This window comes from Balaenoptera borealis, assembly GCF_965194805.1.
Source record: "Balaenoptera borealis genome assembly, chromosome: 8".
Lineage (NCBI taxonomy): Eukaryota > Metazoa > Chordata > Mammalia > Artiodactyla > Balaenopteridae > Balaenoptera > Balaenoptera borealis.
This window is the reverse complement of record NC_138865.1, coordinates 76,207,764-76,233,206: the sequence shown is the minus strand read 5'-3', so window position 1 is coordinate 76,233,206 and position 25,443 is coordinate 76,207,764. Positions and strand designations below refer to the sequence as shown.

Genomic DNA, 25,443 nt, shown 5'->3' with positions numbered 1-25,443 from the left:
AAATAAATGCAATACTATATTTAGAGCATAAGCTGAAATAGAAAAAAAAATCATATTTTTGTTGGCATTCTATTTGCATGTCACATCTTACACTTTCCGTGTGTATATATACACAAAATAATTAATAGTTACATGCAATGTTTCACATTAGCTTTTTAAAATATATCATCTCTCCATGCCAATAAATAAACTTCCACAATAATTCAGTAGCTAGAAATATTAACTGTTTGCATGCATGTTTCACTTATTATTTAGTTTTAAATTTTAGTTTGGAATCAGAAATGAACAGGTCCAGTAGGCAGAAAATCAGTAAAGACAGTTGAACTTAATTCCACCATCAATCAACTAAATAGTAAGGGACATCTTGTAGACTTCTTCATCCCACAACAGCAGAATGCACATTCTTCTCAAGCTTATATGGAATATTCACAAATATAGACCACATTCTGGGTCGTATTAGAGGAAAATTTAGAACACTGAATGCATATATTAGAAAAGAAAAAAGGATCTAAAATCAATAAACTAAGTTTCCACCTTAGAAAACTAGAAAAATAGGAGCAAAGTAAATCCAAAGTAAGCCAAAGAAAAGAAATGTAAATTAGAGGAGAAATTAATGGAATTGAATACAAGAAATTACTAGAGAGAAAATAAATGACACCAAAAGCTGGTTCTTTGAAAAGATCAATAAAATTGATAAACCTCTAGCTAAGCTAACTAAAAAGAGAAAGAAAGAGAGAGAGAGAAAGAAAGCACAAAATACAAAGCCTATGGTAATCTGGGGGCTGGGAAGGCAGCAGATCAGGGAATTGCTCTTGTCCACAGGGAGCAAAGAGAGCAGGGAACTGGTGCAGGATGAGGTGCTAGGAACAATCTAGTCTTAGGCTTAAGCAGTAGGGCACAGGACATAATTTTGTGTGTATGTTTATGTCATTCCTTCCAATATTCCCAAACCTCAAGTAAGCTTTCTTTAGAATTACTCCTAACTCTCCGTTACGCCATTGAAAAATAAGTAAACTCCAACACCCATCCTTGGGTGTAAACATTTCAGGGAGAAAGCAGTGACCCCTTCTCTCCATCAGAGTGTGCAGGAGAAGTGACAGATGCCATTAGACAACAAATGTGTCTGGTGAAGTTAGTGAATGGTCAGCTGCCTATCTATATGCGTGTGTGTTGACAAGATGAAGATGTCGGAGCTGGAGAAACACTGACTTCCTGGAGCACATTTGAGATGTTACTTTTGGAAAGTTTCCTAAGTGCTAGGACACACTTTGACAGTGGTCCTGTGGGGATGGGGGGAGGCTAATAATATCCAGCTGGGATCTGATGTCATAAAAATGTGAGTTAAAAAAAAAAAAAAAAGAACTAAGGGTGTATTTGATGAGATCTGGACCTTATAGCTTAAACAGGTGTGAGAGCACTGAACAGATTTTTAGACTGAGGCAACAGGTAGAAATTAAAATAGGAGCAGAGATGCCAGAAATACTATCCATACTAGAAAATCTCGGATACTTCCTTTTGCTCCTCCGTTAGATTCATTCATTTAATCATTAATTCATTCCCGCATTCACTGAACAACTATTTATCGATTGTCTGCTATGTGCCTGAAACAGTGCTGGACACTGGAGGTACAATGGAAGCCAAGCAGACTTGGCCCTGCATTTGTGGAGCTTGCAGGGAGTTGGGAAGGTCAGCATGAAGGTAATGAATGAAGTCAGGTATTGAGGCAGGGATGGAGGATTGATCAGGAGTGCATCAAATGACTATAGCCCAGTGCAGTACCCTTAGAAATAAATGTCAATATAAAGTCTGGAAAAGATAAAACTATATTTAGTAAATGCATTTTAAGACAACAGAAAGACTTTAATTAAGATCCATTCAAATGAGCATTTTGGAACTTGGTCATCACACTTAGCTGGAAAATTCATTCATGCAACATGCTTCCATCCACAGGGGTAGAGATAAAGGCAACAGTATTGCCTGTATGTGTGTAGTTTATGGTTGATGGGCTTGATAGTGATGCTGAATTAAGGTAAACTATTCTTGTAAATAACTTGAAGGATAGAAAAGACCTATAAACTTTTATAATTTTTATTTATTTTGGCTCTCCTACTGCTAAAAATGTGTATCATAGAGAATCAGTTGCCTGCATCCTGCTTTTTATTCTTATCTGAAGGGGAAGCCAACGGTGCATTCCTCACAGGGCATTTGTTTTTTATAGCCTGTTAAGCTGTAAAACACCTCCCTTTAGCTATTTCTGATTTAAGGTGTACATAGTACGGTGTCTTTTTGTTGTTTAAAGTATGAATCTTGGATTTTGTGGGGACGTCCTGTGTGAATCTGAAACATCAAATCATGTATCCACACACTTGCAAGCCTGGACTGACCTGTAGATTTTACAGCCTAATTAATAATTATTTAGAGAGTAAAATCCCCAAAGACCCCTTCTACCTCTCAAAAATGGTTCTGATTTCTTACCCTGTCATGTGGGTTGATATCACATCTGAATTATAGGTTTAACTGGGAAGGAATTAGAGAATTTCAATGTGGGAATATATAAATGTCTTTATCAATTTTGGTGCAAGTTTTCTTCTTTGAAAAACACTTGGGACCAGACACATTCTGTGCTCACTTGCATCATGCAGTGGATAGTTTCTAGTCTGACCTTCATCTTCATGGTTTCACCAAAAGCCCCAAGGGGCTGTAGCTACAAGGAGGGCACAGTGTGGTAAGCATCTATATGTACCTTTGTATAGCAGGCTATCTAACATCTATTACGCTATCTTTTTACTTCATGTATAATGGCTTTAAGGACCTCACTCGTCTTGGATTACCACTGATGCATATATCCATATATTATCAATTGCTGTATCGTCATAATGAATTCTGTGTGTAGTCTCCAGATGATTATTTAGAGTGTTTATGTTAATATAAGTTATTTCAATGTAAAATGTTGGTACAGTGTTGCTTCTAATTATATTTCATAAAATAAATTATTTCCAGATAAGTAAATACATATAATTAAAAATAGCTTTTCTATTTTGCTTTTAAATGTTCTTTTCCCTGTCTTATTCTTATCCATGTTTCTAAAATTACATAAACTGCAAACTTATGAATTATACAAAAAGCCCAACAGTACACTAATTATGCCTTAGGAGCAGAGTTAAAGTGAAAATTAGCATTTTACAATACAATGTGTTAAAATAAATGTATAGAATCTTATTTGCTTACTGTTTTAAAAAAAAAAACAAGAGTTTTAGAAAAACACAATTCCTTAAAGAAAATACCAGATAAACAGATAACAAGATTCCTATAGTGTTCCTGTCATCCCCATTATTAGTACATATACAGAAGATTTGATAGTTTTTTACAGAAAAAAATGTAAGGATAGTTTCAGTTTGACACACTGTCACGTGGATAATGCAAATAATTTCAAAAGCTTTTACAAAAAAGGACAGGCAATCCAATTTGTTTATTCCCAAGGATAATGCTGAATTTATTTGTACTTGGAAAGAAAGACGAAGTCCTGACTTTAATCCTCAATGTCTGCCAGTTGTTTAACTTCTTGGCTTCCATTGCAACATCCTGGTCAAGATGGTCATCATTCAGATGGTCTTAGGTCATTAGCCCTAAGTGCTCTCTCCATCTGAATTAGACTCCAGACATGCTCTCAACTCCCGCCTGGATTTCAAACCCTTTATAATGCAACTCCCCTTAAAGCTTCAATCTGAAATTCTTAGTTTTTCACTGTCCATTTTATGTCCCTTATATGCCTTAGCTCATTAACAAGTCCAATTAAAGAAGCACATACTTAGTGCTGGGTACGATACTGAAAAAATTTTTTAATTGTTGTCTTTTTTTTTCTCATAACATGTTATTATGGGCTGAATTGTATCTCCCCCACCCTAAACTCATATGTTGAAATCCCAAACCCCAGTACCTCAGAATGTAACTGTATTTGGAGATAAGGTCTTTAAAGAGGTATTGGGTTGGCCAAAAAGTTCATTTGGGTTTTCTAGTAACATCTTATGGAAAAACCCAAATGAACTTTTTGGCCAACCCAATAGTTAAGCTAAAATGAGGCTGTTAGGATGAGGCTTTAATCGAATATAACTGTTGTCCTTACAACAAAAAGGAGAGACACAGGGATGGGTGGCCATTGAGAAAAGGCCATGTGAGGACAGCCCATCTACAAACCCAGGAAAGAGCCTTCAGGAGGAACCAACCCTGCTGACACCTTGATCTTAGACTTCCAGCCTCCAGAACCGTGAGAAAACAAATTTCTGTTGTTAAAGCCACTCAGGCTGTGGTATTTTGTAATGGCAGCCCTTGCAAACTAATACACATGTATATCTAGTAGGTATCAAAAGGAATTGGTAACATTGTAAAAAAACACCAATTTGCTCTGAAGTTAAATTCATAATCCAGAAAACATAAGAGCAGATATAAAAATGGATTTTGAAGAACCCTCCCCCTTCAAGTCCCTTTCCCTGCCTCTCTAAATCTAACTCAGTCCACCTATTATCACCATGAACGTTCTCTGCTGTTCTGGGTGACTATAGCTCCCTTCTCTGGACCTCTTGAATACCTAGTTTCTAGTCCAGTGGAAAGAAATATATTTAAAATCAGAACCTTGTTCTTATTCTGAACCCAATATTTAAAACAAATATCAGTACACCTGTCTATTGTAGCTGGCATTAAGGGAAGGAAGATAGCACTCCTTTGCCTGCTCACTCCATCCAGCAGTCCTCGTTCCCTTCTTCCATATTCACAGTGACACAGTGACACCTGGGACACCATCACATGAGACATGGGTTTAAAACCCCATACACTCAAAAATCAGCTCCTACATTAGCATGGCATACAATGAACTGAACAGCCAGCATAGGGGTATGAATTTTAAATTTCTTGCTAAATGAATTTGAAGCCCATAATTTTTCTGAATTAAATAAGAAACCCTCCACCCAGTCTGCGAATCTATGAACAGGAGCTACCTGTGGAGCAGGGCTCTACTTGAAGTTGGTATGGTTTTGGCTTCATGACTAACCCATATGTGGGTGTCAGGTCAAGCTTGGCTCCTGGGCACTTCTCCAGCTTGAGCTGCTGCAGAACTGTGGTGATGAAAATGAGTATCTCATTTCGTGCAACATCTCCGAGACACTTCCGGATTCCCATTCCAAAAGTCAACACTTTCTCAACAAACTTCTATTCCGTTCCATGTTTTCACTTAGAAATCTCTCAGGTCTGAATAAATTGGGATTATCCCAAATAGTTCTGTATAAAATAGACAAAAATAAAAAATTTTAAAGGAATCATTTTATCACTTTTACCTTTGTTGCCAACTTTTCCATAACAATTTTGTTTTGCCTAAAGTGTTTTGTTCAAGTTCAGAACATCCTTTATAAATTATATATATATGTATATAGTTATGGAGCTATGTAATTATATAATTATTACAGATATATATGTCATTCTTTCCTTTAATATGTTGACAGGTTTAGTTATCATAAAAATTTAATACAGTTATTTTTCACTAAAATGACTTCTGGTTCTTTAAATAGTGAATAAAATACATGAAATGTATTTAATTTTTTTATTATCTTAAATGAATAATTCCACAAAATTCTCATTAGAATATTCCAAAATTGTGGTATAAATAAAAGGTAATAAATATTCAGTCTCCTTTGCTTTAAGTAAAATAAGCAGGAATGATGACACTGAGACACACCTCTCACTCAGGTGCTCCCTCACTATGTTTAGGAAATAGCCTTCAAACATCATCACAAGGAGGAGCCAGGTCTCCTGAAAGCAGCCCTGATTGGGGGGGTTGCCCACAGTTCCCAAACTGTTGTGCATTTGGTTCTCTCTTCTCCCTCCACCTTTTTTTTGTTACAGGCACCACATGTGGCTCATCTACGACAACTAATGTTTGTGAGTTGTCTACATCTTAAGCCATACATCAGGGACTCACTTGACTTCATAAAAAACTGGGTCTCTTTGCCTATAGATGTCACCCTCTGTCTAGGAGAAAAATTTGTTTTCTCTCTGCACCAGAGGTCACGGACCTGGGGACTTACAAGTCATACTCAGTCCTCCAAGAAACTTCGTTTTGCTCTCATAATCTTTTAAAAATAGTTAATTGTTGCTAACATTTAAAAATCAGAAGATTCCACATGAAAATCTACATTTTCACTTTCTTTTTTTTATAACTGAAAGAGCTGATAACAGTGGGACAATGCCTTGCTCGCCAACAGTTTACTGGGTTGAATTAGATGCAGCAGATGACCTCTTGCCACTGCTTCAACAAAGTACAATTCTTTCATTTTTGGTATTTTCCACTGCTCAGTGGGTGCTTGAGTTTGTGACCTTTTAGATTCAACATGAATAATTTTCCCATAATATCAAGTCTTGAATTACATACTCATTTACTTAAACAAGTGCCTCCATGCAAATAGTATTTCTTTACTAGCACCTGTGTTAACTCAGTTTGATCATTACTCAGTATTCAATATAATCACAAGTTCTTAGGATACTAGAACACTTGGGATACTTGGGGTTGTACCAACTGAAAATAAATGCCATTCAATTTACACTGACTGTATTTCTTCTTATAATGGATTTTAAAATGCTTAGGTTTATCCAATATGATCACTGGGTGGAGAATGGATCTATCAATCTCTCTGACAATAAATGTTCCAGTGGGACGGTCTATGCAGTGTATTCTACCATTTTGCTAGTTACAGAGATTGTGAAGGTGCTGTTAGGTACACAGGATAATCACCTCCCTCCCTAAGAGCCTGGAGCCTAAGCCATCGGTCAGATGAGATGTTGGGTGAAGACCGAGAAGCTGTACAGAGTACTGTACATACAACCGGCTGAGCGTATAAGAATGCCATCTTGGGAATTCCTTGGTGGTCCAGTGGTTAGGACTTGGCGCTTTCACTGCTGAGGCCCAGGTTTGATCACTGGTTGGGAACTAAGATCCCGCAAGCCACGCGGTAGCCAAAGGGGGGGAAAAGAAAAGATTGCAATCTTTACCAGTTTACTGGTGACATCAAGCCCTCACCACATGGAGCATATAATTTCCATTAAACAAGATTTACATATTAAACAGGATTTACACTGGATGTGAGTCCTGCTTCTCTTACCTGCTGAACATGTGATCTTAAGTAATTTGTTCAATCTGGCTGAAAGTTTCTTCATCAGTAAAATTGGGGTCATGCTAGCACCACTATATAGGATTACTGTTGAGGTCAGAGGAGATACATCTGAGCTTTTTGTGCCCAGCACGCAGTGGGAGTCTATAAAGATTAACTGTTCTCATCATTATGCCCACCAGTGCCATCACCACTCATCACCCTCACTTTTCACTGCCTGAGGTACCTTAGGCTCAGACTGCCCTTCTGTAGTTGATACGGGCAAGCCTCTAGTTGCATTTTATTCACAAATATTTACTGAGTGCCTACTATGTGCCAGGCACTGATCTAGGTACTGGGGTTGAGGAAAAAGCAAACAAACAAAAAGGGAGAGAAGAAAAATATCCCTGCTTGGTGGCTTACACTCCAGTGGGGGGTTTCAGGCTGCTTTTCAAATATCGGCTGGTCATACACATGCAGAGGGTGAGCCCACGAAGTCCTTGGCTCACACCTCCCCCAGTGAGCCCACTTTTGAAATTTGATTTACCTTGAATGAATCTGTATTAAGATTTCCTCCTTCCTATTATCTGTGAGGAAAGAAAACTGAATTTCTTTCCAACTTCTTTCAAGAGAAACAGAGGGAATGAAGTTTGGTTAAGAAGAATGTAAATTTTTCCCAGATTAATAAATAGCAAACAAACAACCAAGCAAATGTTATCTCAGGAAATAATTTTGGTGGCTTACTCATCATGATTTACTTGATACATGTTAATAAAGGTGCAGTTTTTCCTGGGAATGAAATAACCATTCAGAGTAGTATCTGATGTAGTACCGTAGGAAAGAGAAAGGCAGCATTACAACGCATCCTGTAAATTCAAATAACCCATCCCTAAGCTGCCTCCCATGATGCATGGACTATTTTTTGTTAATGTTATTTTTTACTGCAATAATGATGTGACATCTTTATAAATCTTCCTTTGTTCATTAATTGATATATCTTCTACCTATTGTCAAATCACTAATTTATTCTTTTTCTTGTATTTGTTAAACATATTGAGCACCTAATATATTGAAGGCATTGCTATGAGCTAAAATCTCTAGAAAATTATCTCAATATTTCTATGACAGAGTTGGTCATAAGTAGACACATCCGATTATAACCGGAAACTATTAAGGACATTATAAAGCATTTTCTTTGTACCCCATGTGTTTTTGGCTTCTATTAGTAGATTAGAAAAACAAAACATAACATCATTTAGTACTTGATGGGAGGAACTAGGAATTGGAATGGAATTGGAACTAGGAAATCTGAACTCTAGATACTGTTCTCAGTGAGATGTTGGGCAAATCTCATATCTACTCTATGGTTTCATTTCCTAGCTGTGAAATGATATTGGTTGTATTGGATGGTCCCTAAGTTGCCTCTAGAACAAGTATTCTATTTTTCTAGTCCCATACTCAGACTTCATTATGTATACTGTACATCTTTCCCCTTTATACCTCTGTAATTATGCACGGTTTAGATGAAGTCATGTTATGTTTCCATATGGCACTCCCTAACTTCTGAGATGGCCCTCACACTCACTTCTCCCCAGAGAAGCAGTGACATTTCAATGTGATGAGTTTGAGAACAGTCACTGGACACGTTTGTCTTAGCCACTTCTGGGTTCTCTCTTCTGATTAGCCAACCTACAGAGAAGGTAATACATCTCAGCTATAGTTATTAATGGGCTGAGCTGAGGAGCAGGTGTCATACTGCCAGAGGAGACTCTGCTGTTGTCCAACTTTGCCAGAGTCCGAGTGGAGAAGTATGTCTAATTCAGGTAAAAAGTATGAGTAAGCCTCCTTGGTCTAGCTCTAAGCCAAACTGTGCAAACTAGCTCTGAGCATTAAAAAAGTTAATATTTGAAACTCTCTCTGACCTACTTTCATCTTGCAGCTGGTACTGAACTTCGGCAAATAATATGGGTATTATTCATCAGGTGCCCTCAAAACCCAACAAAGGAGAAGGTCAAAAAAGGGATGGAGCCATTTGTTGGAAGGATTACCGGCTCCTAGGTATAGCCACTTGCCTTTCTCAGTACATTCCTGCCCACACTCCCTCTGTGGATTCAGCTGGTCAAATTCTACTCTGCATAAAAACCACATGATCCCACTCTATGGAAACCTAGCATGTAAAATTTGATTTCACTAATATTAAACTATGAGTGACTATATATTCTAAAGAAGGACTCAATATATAAATTCATTCATTGTAGGGTCTCTCTCTCTAAATATATACTTCTGAAACTGCATATATAAAAATGCCTTACCACGTAACTTTTAAAGAGCATACACGCGATACATATTTATTAGGGTACTGTTTGGTCTTTTGTGTATGTGTGTACATAAGTTATATATAATAGCAAAACTTTTGCCCCTTTTACCTAAGATTCTTCCATTTATCTTTTAAAAATTCATTTCATTTTAACCCATTTTCTGCTCTTTAACCCCTTGTCCTTTTAAAAGGAAAATGGTAAACATCCAAGTGGAGAACAGGTTAATCCCAAACAACATATTAATATATAAGATGCCTTTTATGTTTGTGCCAAAATTCTTGGTTTATATCACACTACTCTCATTGGCCGATGCCTCTGATCTTTTTAGTTGATATATTAGTTTATTTCTTCACTTCTAATAATATAATGAATACCTATTTCCTAAAATATATTTCTCCCTATTAGTGAGGCTCTCAGATGTGTTTTCAGGGTCCCAAAGATTACGATCACTTTCATTTCATCCCAAATAATGCCTGTAAACTTGGCAGGTCTCTCTGTTCCTGATTTCTTAGTAAAGCTTGTAGGTCGTACTCTTTTATGAAGCACCCAAAGTCACCCTACGGAAGCCTTTGGGACAGAAGAGCTGCATATTTAAATGTAGGATACTTTTTATAAAGGTAAGTTAAAGATGAAGTCTACTTCAGCCAGAAAGGGGATCTGAAGGAAAGGGATCACAGTGAATAGATAGCATTATGTGTGAATATGGAGAGCAAACGAGAGGCAAAATACAGGGGACTGAGTGTCTCACTGTCTGGGCTTGACTCTGCTCAGCTAAGTGGTCTGGCCCTTGGAGATACCTGGGCTGAGGCACTGCATTCTGCTCTGCCGATTACCACATGGCGTGAGAGACATTCCCCCTCTTTCACTATATAAAGATGGGAAGAGAAAAAGCAGGGAGAATTTAATTTTTTATTTTAATTGTGTGGAATGGAAACAGTTCAAACTACCTGAACTTTGGTTGTTCACAAACATATTTAATAAAGCCTATCTACTTAGTCTGTACTTGCATGCATTTGGGATCTGGAGAGTCTGGCATAAGGTTCAGTAAACTTTCAAATATCTATAAATGTAGACTCTGTTTAATTTGTTTGTGGCAACTAGCTTCCTTGGTCTACTGTTCAGCAAAATTCTTAGCTACTGAAAATGAAGCCATATCACATTAGCAGGCGGCTAACGCTACTCGTAAGGGGAAGTTAAGTGAGTTTGTACAACGCTTAATAGCCAAACATATATTATGGTTGGATTATCAATTGTTCCAAATTTCCATATCCTTCTCTCCCCTTAATTTTTAAATATAAGATGAAAGTTAATGGCATCATAGTTTAGTTATAAAAAATATTCACAAAATTTGCCTTGCTCTATGTTAAAATTTCATTAAAGGTTTCAAAAGAAAATAAAAGGATTTAAAATAATATTAAAATAACATTAACATACTATAGATTTTAAAGCACTTAAAGTATTCAGTCTAATGCCTGGGATTCCTCACTCCTCCCCACACCACCTGTGGGATAGTTGTTGTCCCAAAGGAGCAGCATATCCTTACCAGAGAAGAATAGTAAAAGGAAGAAAGGAGGCACGTCTGAATATTTCATTTATGAAAGCTTCTGTGTAGGGTAAAATTTTTCCTGTCTTCAAACCTGGTTGATTTCATCTCAATGTTTCCATCTGGGTAAAAAAAGGTTTTTTAAAAAATTTAATTTAAAAATGAAAATATATTCTTATAAGAATTATACTTTTCATCTGAAAGCGTGTTACCAATTTCTTCTTGAATTTTGGCTTGAATTTCTGGATAGCGTATCAAATAAAGAAAGCTCCAATATAGACATGTTGATATTGCTTCAAACTCTGAAAGAAAAAAGAGAGAAAAAGTGTCTTGGAAAAAAGTATTAGCAAAATTGGATCCTCAATTTACTTTGTATTTGAATACTAAGAATCCAGGGAAAATAATTGAAATATGACTACCAATTAATAATACAATTATTATACATTAAGGTTTATTTCAAAGTACAGGCTTAACCTCTTACTCATTAGAGCAGCCACTACCAATAAGCAGAAAACAGCAAATGTTGATGAGAAGGTGGAAAAATTGGAACTCTAATGCATTGCTGGTAGAAATGTAAAATGGTGCAGTCACTATGGAAAACAATATAAAGGGTCCTCAAAATACTTAAAAAAGAATTACCAAGTGATCCATTAATTCAAAAGAGCTGAAAGCATGGATTTAAAAAGATATATGTACCACCATGTTCATGGTAGCATTATTCACAATAGCCAAGAGGCGGAAACAACCCACATGTACATCGATGGATGAATGGATAAACAAAATGTGGTATATGCATGCAATGGAATATTATGCAGCCTTAAAAAGAAGGAGATCCTGTCACTTCCTACAATATGGATGAACCTCAAGGACATTATGCTATATGAAACAAACCAGTCACAAAAGGGAAAATACTGTCTGATTTCATTCATATAAGGTATCTAAAGTAGTCAAAATCGTAAAAACATAAATTAGAAAGGTAGTTGCCTGGGGCTGGGAGTACAGAGGTGGGCAAATTGGGGTTTAATGGGCATAGAGTTATAGTTTTGCAAGATGAAAAAGTTCTAAAGATCTGTTATACAACAATGTGAATATACACAACACTACTGAATTGTACATGTGAAAACGTTTAATGTAGTAAATTTAATGTTATGTGTTTGCAACCAGAAGAAAAAATAAAATAAAAAAGTTTTAAATATATAGGTATTACCTATAAGGCAAATGAAAACACTGGAAATATTTCACTACAAAATAAACCATTGTTATAATAATAATGGCTATGATCTATGTATAATAATAATTAATATCATAAATCATACATAGCTATTGAATGCTTTTTCTATTCTATGCTCATTTTATTGAAGAGAAAACTGTGTGTGCCTCAAGGACATTATGGACCTTGCTCAAGGTGACAACTCAGAAGAGACAGAGTCAGGACTTAAACGTGGACTTATCTGGCTTCAAGGCCATAAGTTTGTATAAGTGCGTAATGGAAGGTTGAGTAAATTCAATTTTTTTAAATACTGATTTTTAGTGTACTTGCTTTGTTTTAAAATTCATCCTTTAAACAAGGTATCTTCACTTTTGATATTATCTATACATTGGTAAGATGTTTTTCATTATTGAAAATAAAAGCCAGAAACTCTATGTAAAACTTCATCTTTTTCTCAAGGATGACTTTACACTACATCAAAGAATGTGATCAGTTCTTGAAAACCTAACACTCAGAAATACCACATTAAACAGCTTTTTTAGGCTGTTTTAATTATAAATTCAACTCAATGATGACCTAATGCCAAAATTAATAACGCTATTTGTGTTTTCTACTAAATCTTATAATCTAGTAGCAAAAATTAGTGTTTAAATCAATATATCTTATTTCTAGGTTTTCACGATGATGATGAAAATGTCAACAATGATGACTACTCCAAATATTGATCACTTGATTGCATGGTTATTTGAAATGCGGGCTGTAATTAGTCTCGCTTTAGAAATGAGAAACATGCAGCACAGAGATGGTTAAATATTTTACCAGGACCACACGAGAGACAAAGCTAGTACCCTAATTCAAGTCTGTGGTTCCACAGCATTGGGACTTAAGGATTTGTTTGTTCTCTAAACAACTTGCATCACAACATGTGCAAGAAATGCACCCAAATGTAGCTTCAGAACAAAGTAAAATCCTTCCCAATCATCCCTTCTCAAGACTTGGTTTTACATTTTTTGAATAGGGCAATCTCTTACAGTGAGCCGGTAGATTCAACAGTTCTCATGCCACAAAATTTCTAACATGACTTCACAGTGCAAGGAATTATCCTAAAAGTGAGTTGTCCAAATGCAGTTGCCAACAATGGTGTTTGTAGTAATGTGCAGTACGGTGTGAGAATATGGACTTCTATTCAGAATATATTGACTCTATTCACTATCAAAAGAGAAACAAAACAAGCCATGAATGCTGCACGAAAGACACTGATTTTGCACATTGTAGAGCCATGGACAATATATCCAAGACCTAGGACTTTTATTAGGTGACCCAGAAATTCTGCTTCTTCACATAAGACTATAATGAAAAAGGAGGCAAAACTGATGCACAAAGATGGTAATTAGCATTGGCGAGATGTTCAATATCTGCATTATTGAGACAGCAGACTGGTAAAATGTAGGGGGTACTGGCCATGGAGTACTATGCAACCATTAGAAGCAGTAAATTAGAAATACACCTGACAACCGTGATTGAACCTTAAAAGTATAGGGCTTCATGAAAAAAGTTAGAAATAAGCTGAGATGTAAATAACAATGGTAATTTACATATATTAAAATTCATGATAATATTAGAATACATGCTAATACATGAAAATATAAAGCCCATTTTATAAGAATACATGAAACAAAAAAACAGCACTTAAACAGATTAAGAGTAAATGTCAGTGGGTTGGGAAAGGGACTGAGAGTGGGATGTAGGGATCAAAGTCGTAAATGGCCGATATCAAAAGAGGGAAAGACTCTACAATGTAAACAGTAGAAAACAGAAAATTGCAATTAATCTTGATTCACCTTAAATATTGATAAATACTTTCACATACCAGCTCCAAAGAGGTCATTCACAGTGCTTATGATTTCATCGTCATTTAAGGTGGCTGTTTTGGTAGCAGCATATTTGTTGTGGCATGTATTAATCAGAGCATCAGTGATATCTTGGCTATAGTCCTGAGGATATAAACCTTAACATGATTAGTCATCCCTACCTACATTCTACAGCATATATGACTCTCATGCAAGAAAAGCCATATTACCATGTACTTGAAATGAACCCAATTAACTTAGGAATATAAAGAATATAGGTAGATCATTTTAAACCTTGCAACCAGTTTTGCTTGTTAATGCTCAATCTTAAGGCAATGCTCAATCTTAAAAGAATGTAGAATAGAAAACCAAGGTACCAAACTCAAATTTCTTCTTGAAAGTTTTTTTTCAATCAATAAAGAGTATACCTATGTCTGGAAGCACACTTAGAAAAATCAGAGGTTAACTTATTACAGAGAAATTGCTAAGCAATAAATACAATAAGAGGTTTTCAGACCTACTGTAAGGATTTTACTATAATCACCATGAAGAGGAAGTGGGGCTAGAGTAGGTTAGGGAGTAGGAAGAGAAATTTATGAATTTCACAAACTCTTTTACTTACTGTATCTGATCTAGAATTCCCTGCTGGTACCCTGAAACACATTGTTTTCTGCCTCTTCCTTCTAATCGGAGGGGACTTAAGTTCTCACATCTCTTCATTTGCTCAATTACTCACATTTTCATGTTTTTATTTTTTCCCGATGCCCTCCTCTCAGCAAATTGGTCCCCAAGAACTAGGATTCTTTCTAGTACATACATACTTCAAGAGAGAAATTTACTCTTTTGTGGACCATCAAATTGGGCCAAAAACATATCAATGGCCTCATAAGAAGGTTCGCTTCTGTCACATGGATAACATTTCTACATGTGTTATGACCTCAAAGTTCATTTCTTCATAGGACAGAAACTCAAGTAGGATATGAGGGTAAATTGGAAGGTTCCTATAGAATATTCTTTATAATTATTCAAAACACTTTCTGAAAAAAATATGCTGATAATTTTAAGACCCGATAGTTTCAGATGAAAAATTAAAGAAACAAAATTATTGGGTCATTTCTTCAGGAAGCTCACCTACATGTTAGTCATCATTTATCAGCCAATTACAGATTCATAATTCAAGTATGTGCCTTATCAGCACACTAGGGAAATTTCTGAGGTCTCAAAAAATTCAAAGCTCTTCTTATGGTCCCTACATGAGAACTAAGTAATACTGCCCTATAATCCCTCTGATTGGACCTCACATTTACCAATAGTTTGGGTAAGGTTCATTATGGAAAAATTACAGTGAAAGAACCAAGGTAGTACATAAAGTTGTCTGAGTTCTTAATGCATCTCACCCTCTTTTTTTTTTTTTTTTTTCACTTCTCACCAAATCCCCAGTCCTGGCATGAATTTAAACCCTTACCTTATCATATGTTGTAAGATGATCTTGTACATGTAGAGCAATAAACTGATTCAGGGCCTGATAAAACTCCCGGGGAGAATTTATAATTCGCAGTGGAAGGTAGCAGAAACACAGTATGAAATCGGCAGGATTAGCAGTGCTGGAGGCCTTGAGTAAGTCATTATTCTCTTTAACTATTCTAAGAAACTCCTCATCACTGTGGTCACATCTCTTGCCAAAACAAAGGGCACAGACAATGTTGGCCACCACACACGTAATAGCACCTCTGGGGTCAAAGCTGCCATTCTTGGAAGTCAACTCTGCAGAGACTTTCACCAGCTCAGGAACTTCCTCAGCGACATGTTTCTCAAGTAAGCAAGAGCAGGTGGAGGATTTTGCTTCTGCTTTAGAAAATGTTGTAAAGCATTGGAAGCAGTTTTCTTATGAAGCTTCCAACTCTCTCCATAATTGACCGAAAACGTAAGACTCTTTCCTTCTGCCAGGAAAGAAAATGTATGCATGTGAGGTCGGCCTGCAAAATGCTCTCCATCTTTAAGTAGTACTTGTTTCACCATTTCCATCCCATTCACCACAAGGACAGGCACCATGCCAAGTCTGATGAGAAAGACATTTCCATATTTCTTCCTCATCTCCACGAATGTAAGGTAAGGATGGTCTCCAAGATGAAGAAGATTTCCTATGATGGGGAAGGACCATGGGCCAGGAGGAGACACCCGCTTTCTCCCTTTGCTCCTTAGCACTCTTACAAAAACAAAAACCATCCCCCAAATTATGAGAGAAGTGGTCACCTCTCCAGGAGTGATTGCCATGCTGAATATCATTTTCAGGAATAAAACACCTAAAATAGAAATACATAACCCTTATTTTTGCCATTCTAAGCATAGACTAAGAGTAGTCTTTCTCCATGTAAACATTTAGAAGAAGAGTACAGACCCTTTGTATTTAGTTAAAAGCTATTATTAAACAATGCACCAAGAGGGTAAAATTAAATTCTTGTAAAATGCACTGTACCTTTATCTCAATTCTATTATTTTCATGATTCTAATCACCAGACCAAATCCTTTCATGTCAGTTGTTGACACCATAGACAGAAGAAGAGGACAACTCAACGTAGAAAGCAGCCTGGGGGGTGGGAAAGGGATTGAGGCTATGGAAGCTGAGTTCACACTCATTAGCTGGGGGGTTCATCCTGTCACTTAATCTAAGTGCATGCCAGCTGTCTCATCTAAGTGTCCTACCTAACAGAATTAATCATACACTCTTTCAGCAAATATTTATTGAACACCCCAATGTTAGGCCCTAAAAATACAAAACAAAATTTCATAGACTAATCAGGAAACTAGATAAACAAAAATAAGATTACAAAGTGAAAAGTGTATAGAGAACTGTGAATAGAGTGGTCTGTCATTGTTTGAGGATGAAATGAAATCATTATTAAAAAGTACTTGGTGAATTACAAGCCATTTAGTGGATACCTAGTTGGCTGACTGCCTAGTCTGTTCTTGAACTTCTCGGCCTGCTTGTAAAAGTGACTTTCTGAAGCAGTTCTACTGTTTTGAAACCTGCCCACATAGTCATGGATGATTGGTCCAAGGATAAGCCCTTGACCCAGGATGAACCTTCCTTAGGAATATGGAATTAGGGCTGTGAAAGTCCATCTTCTCATTGGGCAGCTAGATCTATAAGATATAAATATGAAAATATGATTTGGGGACCTTTCACCTACCAGGAGGACCTAAGAAACTGTGAAAGCACGTCTGAAAAATAAATAAAGTAGAAAGGAAAAGAAACAGACAGAGAGAGACCTCATGACCTTGCATTCACTGTTTCTAGTACTTTCATGAGATCTTGTCCTCGGATTGAATTCTTTCCTGCTTAAACTAGCTAAAATTGGTTTCTGTTACTTGAAACCAAGAGAGTCCTACCCACCCCTGCAAAATAACATTTAATACACATGAAGAATATTTTTGTTAGCTATTACATTTTATAGTAACTATAGAGAGAATACAAAACTTTTTCTCCCTTGAAAGAATACAACTAAATTTCACACTTCTCTAATTACTTCCTGAGACAAGTTAACATTGGTGGGCAGTATACTCATTTGCCAGTGTAAATATCCAGTTCTTTTTGAGTTTTTGAGTAGGCCAACACTTGATTTCATATATATATATATATATATATATATACACATACATACTGGGAAGCATTCTTACAAGCAGCAATGAATTAATTTGTTTTCCAGTTCAGAAGAAAATGATAGGGTGGTAAAAAGCACTACACTTATGTTCTACTTTTAAAAAGCACCAAGGATCAAAGAAATGTGTATCTTATTGCCCCTACTCTGAATATGCAAGAAAACCCTTGTCACCTATTTTAGTTGATTGTTTCACCTTTCCAAGTTCACAGATAAAATGTGGCTAATTACACCAACTTGGTTGGCACTGTTTTCTAAGGAATTAACTTTGGAGTTAAAAGTGAAAGATCAACTTGTTTTTATAGGGGGAAAATTGTGCATTTAAACTAAAAAGAAAAACTGAGTCCCTAATCAATGCAACAGCTACAATTTTCAAAACTTCCCTTTTCTCTCAGTTCAGGAAGAAAACAGTGAGAAAGTCATTGCACTGCGGCTTTGCATCATATTGATTTTGCAAAACCTCTCTTGCTTCTATGACCATTTATTGCTCTCTTACCAGGTGCCAGATCCAGAACTAAGCACTAAATCCACACTTTCAAAGCTCATACCTCTATGAGGTAATGTACCATCCTGTTACGGGGAGGCTTCGCGAGATAAAGTCATTTTCCTCATTTATTTCCCATGGTTTTTGAGCTTAATAATGAATCACCAATTACTTCTAGCACTTGCCTTTTCATAAAATTCCATTTCTCTTGGGCATTCACCAAACTTCCAATTTGACAAATGCACATTGACAATTATCAGAGGCGTTTCCAAAGCAGACAACTAAATAGATGAGGAGTGGGTGTGGCTAGAAGTAGGTGTGGTTTGACTCCCACAAAGATGACTGGGTTTCCCCGCCTACCTCTTTCCCTATTTAGCTGTGGGAACTCTATTAAATTATAGTGTCTTTTGGCCTCAGTTTTCTCATCTGTAAAATGGTCCCTCCAGACTAGTAGACTTTGAAGGTCAGCTCCAGCCTTCAGTAATCAAAGTTAGAAGGAAAAAGTGGGCAGAAGCCTGAGTGTGATGTCCAGGGTTAATTGCCTGGCTATATTGTGTTGCCAGAGTTTCCAGAGCAGTTAGCAGTTCCACAAATGTAAGTAACTGTGTGATCACCCTGGATTCTTTTTCAACTTGGGCCCTTCTAGTCTGTAATTAAATTCTCTTTGGCAGTTTACCAGACCCAGGCGCATTGCCAACTTTCCCAGCAACTTTCTTGGAAAGCTCTGAAGGCAAATTCTGTTCCCGTTGTTTTGGAGTGAACTAGGGCTGAAACAGGGCATACAGCTCCCTAAGGTGGAAAAGAGCCTGGAGCCTAAGCCATCGGTCAGATGAGATGTTGGGTGAAGACCGAGAAGCTGTACAGAGTACTGTACATACAACCGGCTGAGCGTATAAGAATGCCATCTTGGGAATTCCTTGGTGGTCCAGTGGTTAGGACTTGGCGCTTTCACTGCTGAGGCCCAGGTTTGATCACTGGTTGGGAACTAAGATCCCGCAAGCCACGCGGTAGCCAAAGGGGGGGAAAAGAAAAGATTGCAATCTTTACCAGTTTACTGGTGACATCAAGCCCTCACCACATGGAGCATATAATTTCCATTAAACAAGATTTACATATTAAACAGGATTTACACTGGATGTGAGTCCTGCTTCTCTTACCTGCTGAACATGTGATCTTAAGTAATTTGTTCAATCTGGCTGAAAGTTTCTTCATCAGTAAAATTGGGGTCATGCTAGCACCACTATATAGGATTACTGTTGAGGTCAGAGGAGATACATCTGAGCTTTTTGTGCCCAGCACGCAGTGGGAGTCTATAAAGATTAACTGTTCTCATCATTATGCCCACCAGTGCCATCACCACTCATCACCCTCACTTTTCACTGCCTGAGGTACCTTAGGCTCAGACTGCCCTTCTGTAGTTGATACGGGCAAGCCTCTAGTTGCATTTTATTCACAAATATTTACTGAGTGCCTACTATGTGCCAGGCACTGATCTAGGTACTGGGGTTGAGGAAAAAGCAAACAAACAAAAAGGGAGAGAAGAAAAATATCCCTGCTTGGTGGCTTACACTCCAGTGGGGGGTTTCAGGCTGCTTTTCAAATATCGGCTGGTCATACACATGCAGAGGGTGAGCCCACGAAGTCCTTGGCTCACACCTCCCCCAGTGAGCCCACTTTTGAAATTTGATTTACCTTGAATGAATCTGTATTAAGATTTCCTCCTTCCTATTATCTGTGAGGAAAGAAAACTGAATTTCTTTCCAACTTCTTTCAAGAGAAACAGAGGGAATGAAGTTTGGTTAAGAAGAATGTAAATTTTTCCCAGATTAATAAATAGCAAACAAACAACCAAGCAAATGTTATCTCAGGAAATAATTTTGGTGGCTTACTCATCATGATTTACTTGATACATGTTAATAAAGGTGCAGTTTTTCCTGGGAATGAAATAACCATTCAGAGTAGTATCTGATGTAGTACCGTAGGAAAGAGAAAGGCAGCATTACAACGCATCCTGTAAATTCAAATAACCCATCCCTAAGCTGCCTCCCATGATGCATGGACTATTTTTTGTTAATGTTATTTTTTACTGCAATAATGATGTGACATCTTTATAAATCTTCCTTTGTTCATTAATTGATATATCTTCTACCTATTGTCAAATCACTAATTTATTCTTTTTCTTGTATTTGTTAAACATATTGAGCACCTAATATATTGAAGGCATTGCTATGAGCTAAAATCTCTAGAAAATTATCTCAATATTTCTATGACAGAGTTGGTCATAAGTAGACACATCCGATTATAACCGGAAACTATTAAGGACATTATAAAGCATTTTCTTTGTACCCCATGTGTTTTTGGCTTCTATTAGTAGATTAGAAAAACAAAACATAACATCATTTAGTACTTGATGGGAGGAACTAGGAATTGGAATGGAATTGGAACTAGGAAATCTGAACTCTAGATACTGTTCTCAGTGAGATGTTGGGCAAATCTCATATCTACTCTATGGTTTCATTTCCTAGCTGTGAAATGATATTGGTTGTATTGGATGGTCCCTAAGTTGCCTCTAGAACAAGTATTCTATTTTTCTAGTCCCATACTCAGACTTCATTATGTATACTGTACATCTTTCCCCTTTATACCTCTGTAATTATGCACGGTTTAGATGAAGTCATGTTATGTTTCCATATGGCACTCCCTAACTTCTGAGATGGCCCTCACACTCACTTCTCCCCAGAGAAGCAGTGACATTTCAATGTGATGAGTTTGAGAACAGTCACTGGACACGTTTGTCTTAGCCACTTCTGGGTTCTCTCTTCTGATTAGCCAACCTACAGAGAAGGTAATACATCTCAGCTATAGTTATTAATGGGCTGAGCTGAGGAGCAGGTGTCATACTGCCAGAGGAGACTCTGCTGTTGTCCAACTTTGCCAGAGTCCGAGTGGAGAAGTATGTCTAATTCAGGTAAAAAGTATGAGTAAGCCTCCTTGGTCTAGCTCTAAGCCAAACTGTGCAAACTAGCTCTGAGCATTAAAAAAGTTAATATTTGAAACTCTCTCTGACCTACTTTCATCTTGCAGCTGGTACTGAACTTCGGCAAATAATATGGGTATTATTCATCAGGTGCCCTCAAAACCCAACAAAGGAGAAGGTCAAAAAAGGGATGGAGCCATTTGTTGGAAGGATTACCGGCTCCTAGGTATAGCCACTTGCCTTTCTCAGTACATTCCTGCCCACACTCCCTCTGTGGATTCAGCTGGTCAAATTCTACTCTGCATAAAAACCACATGATCCCACTCTATGGAAACCTAGCATGTAAAATTTGATTTCACTAATATTAAACTATGAGTGACTATATATTCTAAAGAAGGACTCAATATATAAATTCATTCATTGTAGGGTCTCTCTCTCTAAATATATACTTCTGAAACTGCATATATAAAAATGCCTTACCACGTAACTTTTAAAGAGCATACACGCGATACATATTTATTAGGGTACTGTTTGGTCTTTTGTGTATGTGTGTACATAAGTTATATATAATAGCAAAACTTTTGCCCCTTTTACCTAAGATTCTTCCATTTATCTTTTAAAAATTCATTTCATTTTAACCCATTTTCTGCTCTTTAACCCCTTGTCCTTTTAAAAGGAAAATGGTAAACATCCAAGTGGAGAACAGGTTAATCCCAAACAACATATTAATATATAAGATGCCTTTTATGTTTGTGCCAAAATTCTTGGTTTATATCACACTACTCTCATTGGCCGATGCCTCTGATCTTTTTAGTTGATATATTAGTTTATTTCTTCACTTCTAATAATATAATGAATACCTATTTCCTAAAATATATTTCTCCCTATTAGTGAGGCTCTCAGATGTGTTTTCAGGGTCCCAAAGATTACGATCACTTTCATTTCATCCCAAATAATGCCTGTAAACTTGGCAGGTCTCTCTGTTCCTGATTTCTTAGTAAAGCTTGTAGGTCGTACTCTTTTATGAAGCACCCAAAGTCACCCTACGGAAGCCTTTGGGACAGAAGAGCTGCATATTTAAATGTAGGATACTTTTTATAAAGGTAAGTTAAAGATGAAGTCTACTTCAGCCAGAAAGGGGATCTGAAGGAAAGGGATCACAGTGAATAGATAGCATTATGTGTGAATATGGAGAGCAAACGAGAGGCAAAATACAGGGGACTGAGTGTCTCACTGTCTGGGCTTGACTCTGCTCAGCTAAGTGGTCTGGCCCTTGGAGATACCTGGGCTGAGGCACTGCATTCTGCTCTGCCGATTACCACATGGCGTGAGAGACATTCCCCCTCTTTCACTATATAAAGATGGGAAGAGAAAAAGCAGGGAGAATTTAATTTTTTATTTTAATTGTGTGGAATGGAAACAGTTCAAACTACCTGAACTTTGGTTGTTCACAAACATATTTAATAAAGCCTATCTACTTAGTCTGTACTTGCATGCATTTGGGATCTGGAGAGTCTGGCATAAGGTTCAGTAAACTTTCAAATATCTATAAATGTAGACTCTGTTTAATTTGTTTGTGGCAACTAGCTTCCTTGGTCTACTGTTCAGCAAAATTCTTAGCTACTGAAAATGAAGCCATATCACATTAGCAGGCGGCTAACGCTACTCGTAAGGGGAAGTTAAGTGAGTTTGTACAACGCTTAATAGCCAAACATATATTATGGTTGGATTATCAATTGTTCCAAATTTCCATATCCTTCTCTCCCCTTAATTTTTAAATATAAGATGAAAGTTAATGGCATCATAGTTTAGTTATAAAAAATATTCACAAAATTTGCCTTGCTCTATGTTAAAATTTCATTAAAGGTTTCAAAAGAAAATAAAAGGATTTAAAATAATATTAAAATAACATTAACATACTATAGATTTTAAAGCACTTAAAGTATTCAGTCTAATGCCTGGGATTCCTCACTCCTCCCCACACCACCTGTGGGATAGTTGTTGTCCCAAAGGAGCAGCATATCCTTACCAGAGAAGAATAGTAAAAGGAAGAAAGGAGGCACGTCTGAATATTTCATTTATGAAAGCTTCTGTGTAGGGTAAAATTTTTCCTGTCTTCAAACCTGGTTGATTTCATCTCAATGTTTCCATCTGGGTAAAAAAAGGTTTTTTAAAAAATTTAATTTAAAAATGAAAATATATTCTTATAAGAATTATACTTTTCATCTGAAAGCGTGTTACCAATTTCTTCTTGAATTTTGGCTTGAATTTCTGGATAGCGTATCAAATAAAGAAAGCTCCAATATAGACATGTTGATATTGCTTCAAACTCTGAAAGAAAAAAGAGAGAAAAAGTGTCTTGGAAAAAAGTATTAGCAAAATTGGATCCTCAATTTACTTTGTATTTGAATACTAAGAATCCAGGGAAAATAATTGAAATATGACTACCAATTAATAATACAATTATTATACATTAAGGTTTATTTCAAAGTACAGGCTTAACCTCTTACTCATTAGAGCAGCCACTACCAATAAGCAGAAAACAGCAAATGTTGATGAGAAGGTGGAAAAATTGGAACTCTAATGCATTGCTGGTAGAAATGTAAAATGGTGCAGTCACTATGGAAAACAATATAAAGGGTCCTCAAAATACTTAAAAAAGAATTACCAAGTGATCCATTAATTCAAAAGAGCTGAAAGCATGGATTTAAAAAGATATATGTACCACCATGTTCATGGTAGCATTATTCACAATAGCCAAGAGGCGGAAACAACCCACATGTACATCGATGGATGAATGGATAAACAAAATGTGGTATATGCATGCAATGGAATATTATGCAGCCTTAAAAAGAAGGAGATCCTGTCACTTCCTACAATATGGATGAACCTCAAGGACATTATGCTATATGAAACAAACCAGTCACAAAAGGGAAAATACTGTCTGATTTCATTCATATAAGGTATCTAAAGTAGTCAAAATCGTAAAAACATAAATTAGAAAGGTAGTTGCCTGGGGCTGGGAGTACAGAGGTGGGCAAATTGGGGTTTAATGGGCATAGAGTTATAGTTTTGCAAGATGAAAAAGTTCTAAAGATCTGTTATACAACAATGTGAATATACACAACACTACTGAATTGTACATGTGAAAACGTTTAATGTAGTAAATTTAATGTTATGTGTTTGCAACCAGAAGAAAAAATAAAATAAAAAAGTTTTAAATATATAGGTATTACCTATAAGGCAAATGAAAACACTGGAAATATTTCACTACAAAATAAACCATTGTTATAATAATAATGGCTATGATCTATGTATAATAATAATTAATATCATAAATCATACATAGCTATTGAATGCTTTTTCTATTCTATGCTCATTTTATTGAAGAGAAAACTGTGTGTGCCTCAAGGACATTATGGACCTTGCTCAAGGTGACAACTCAGAAGAGACAGAGTCAGGACTTAAACGTGGACTTATCTGGCTTCAAGGCCATAAGTTTGTATAAGTGCGTAATGGAAGGTTGAGTAAATTCAATTTTTTTAAATACTGATTTTTAGTGTACTTGCTTTGTTTTAAAATTCATCCTTTAAACAAGGTATCTTCACTTTTGATATTATCTATACATTGGTAAGATGTTTTTCATTATTGAAAATAAAAGCCAGAAACTCTATGTAAAACTTCATCTTTTTCTCAAGGATGACTTTACACTACATCAAAGAATGTGATCAGTTCTTGAAAACCTAACACTCAGAAATACCACATTAAACAGCTTTTTTAGGCTGTTTTAATTATAAATTCAACTCAATGATGACCTAATGCCAAAATTAATAACGCTATTTGTGTTTTCTACTAAATCTTATAATCTAGTAGCAAAAATTAGTGTTTAAATCAATATATCTTATTTCTAGGTTTTCACGATGATGATGAAAATGTCAACAATGATGACTACTCCAAATATTGATCACTTGATTGCATGGTTATTTGAAATGCGGGCTGTAATTAGTCTCGCTTTAGAAATGAGAAACATGCAGCACAGAGATGGTTAAATATTTTACCAGGACCACACGAGAGACAAAGCTAGTACCCTAATTCAAGTCTGTGGTTCCACAGCATTGGGACTTAAGGATTTGTTTGTTCTCTAAACAACTTGCATCACAACATGTGCAAGAAATGCACCCAAATGTAGCTTCAGAACAAAGTAAAATCCTTCCCAATCATCCCTTCTCAAGACTTGGTTTTACATTTTTTGAATAGGGCAATCTCTTA

The 25,443-nt window shown here is 36.5% G+C and overlaps 2 protein-coding genes across 2 annotated transcripts in view; both read right to left on the bottom strand.

The window, feature by feature from the left end:
• Positions 1–17,695, bottom strand: part of LOC309633118 (cytochrome P450 1A1-like) — a 52,153-nt gene extending 34,458 nt beyond the window's left edge. Inside the window, 9 exon segments of the mRNA XM_082401538.1 lie at positions 4,992–5,198; positions 5,201–5,271; positions 7,878–7,964; positions 10,995–11,074; positions 11,076–11,116; positions 11,207–11,296; positions 14,075–14,198; positions 15,520–15,917; positions 15,920–17,695. Coding sequence (XP_082257664.1) covers positions 4,992–5,198; positions 5,201–5,271; positions 7,878–7,964; positions 10,995–11,074; positions 11,076–11,116; positions 11,207–11,296; positions 14,075–14,198; positions 15,520–15,917; positions 15,920–16,340 — 1,519 coding nt within the window. The 5' untranslated portion in view covers positions 16,341–17,695.
• A 1,353-nt stretch (positions 17,696–19,048) lies between these two features.
• The window catches only part of LOC309633085 (cytochrome P450 1A1-like), a 108,754-nt gene continuing 102,359 nt past the window's right edge, over positions 19,049–25,443 (bottom strand). The window contains 2 exon segments of the mRNA XM_082401490.1: positions 19,049–23,325; positions 23,416–23,505. Coding sequence (XP_082257616.1) covers positions 23,249–23,325; positions 23,416–23,505 — 167 coding nt within the window. The 3' untranslated portion in view covers positions 19,049–23,248.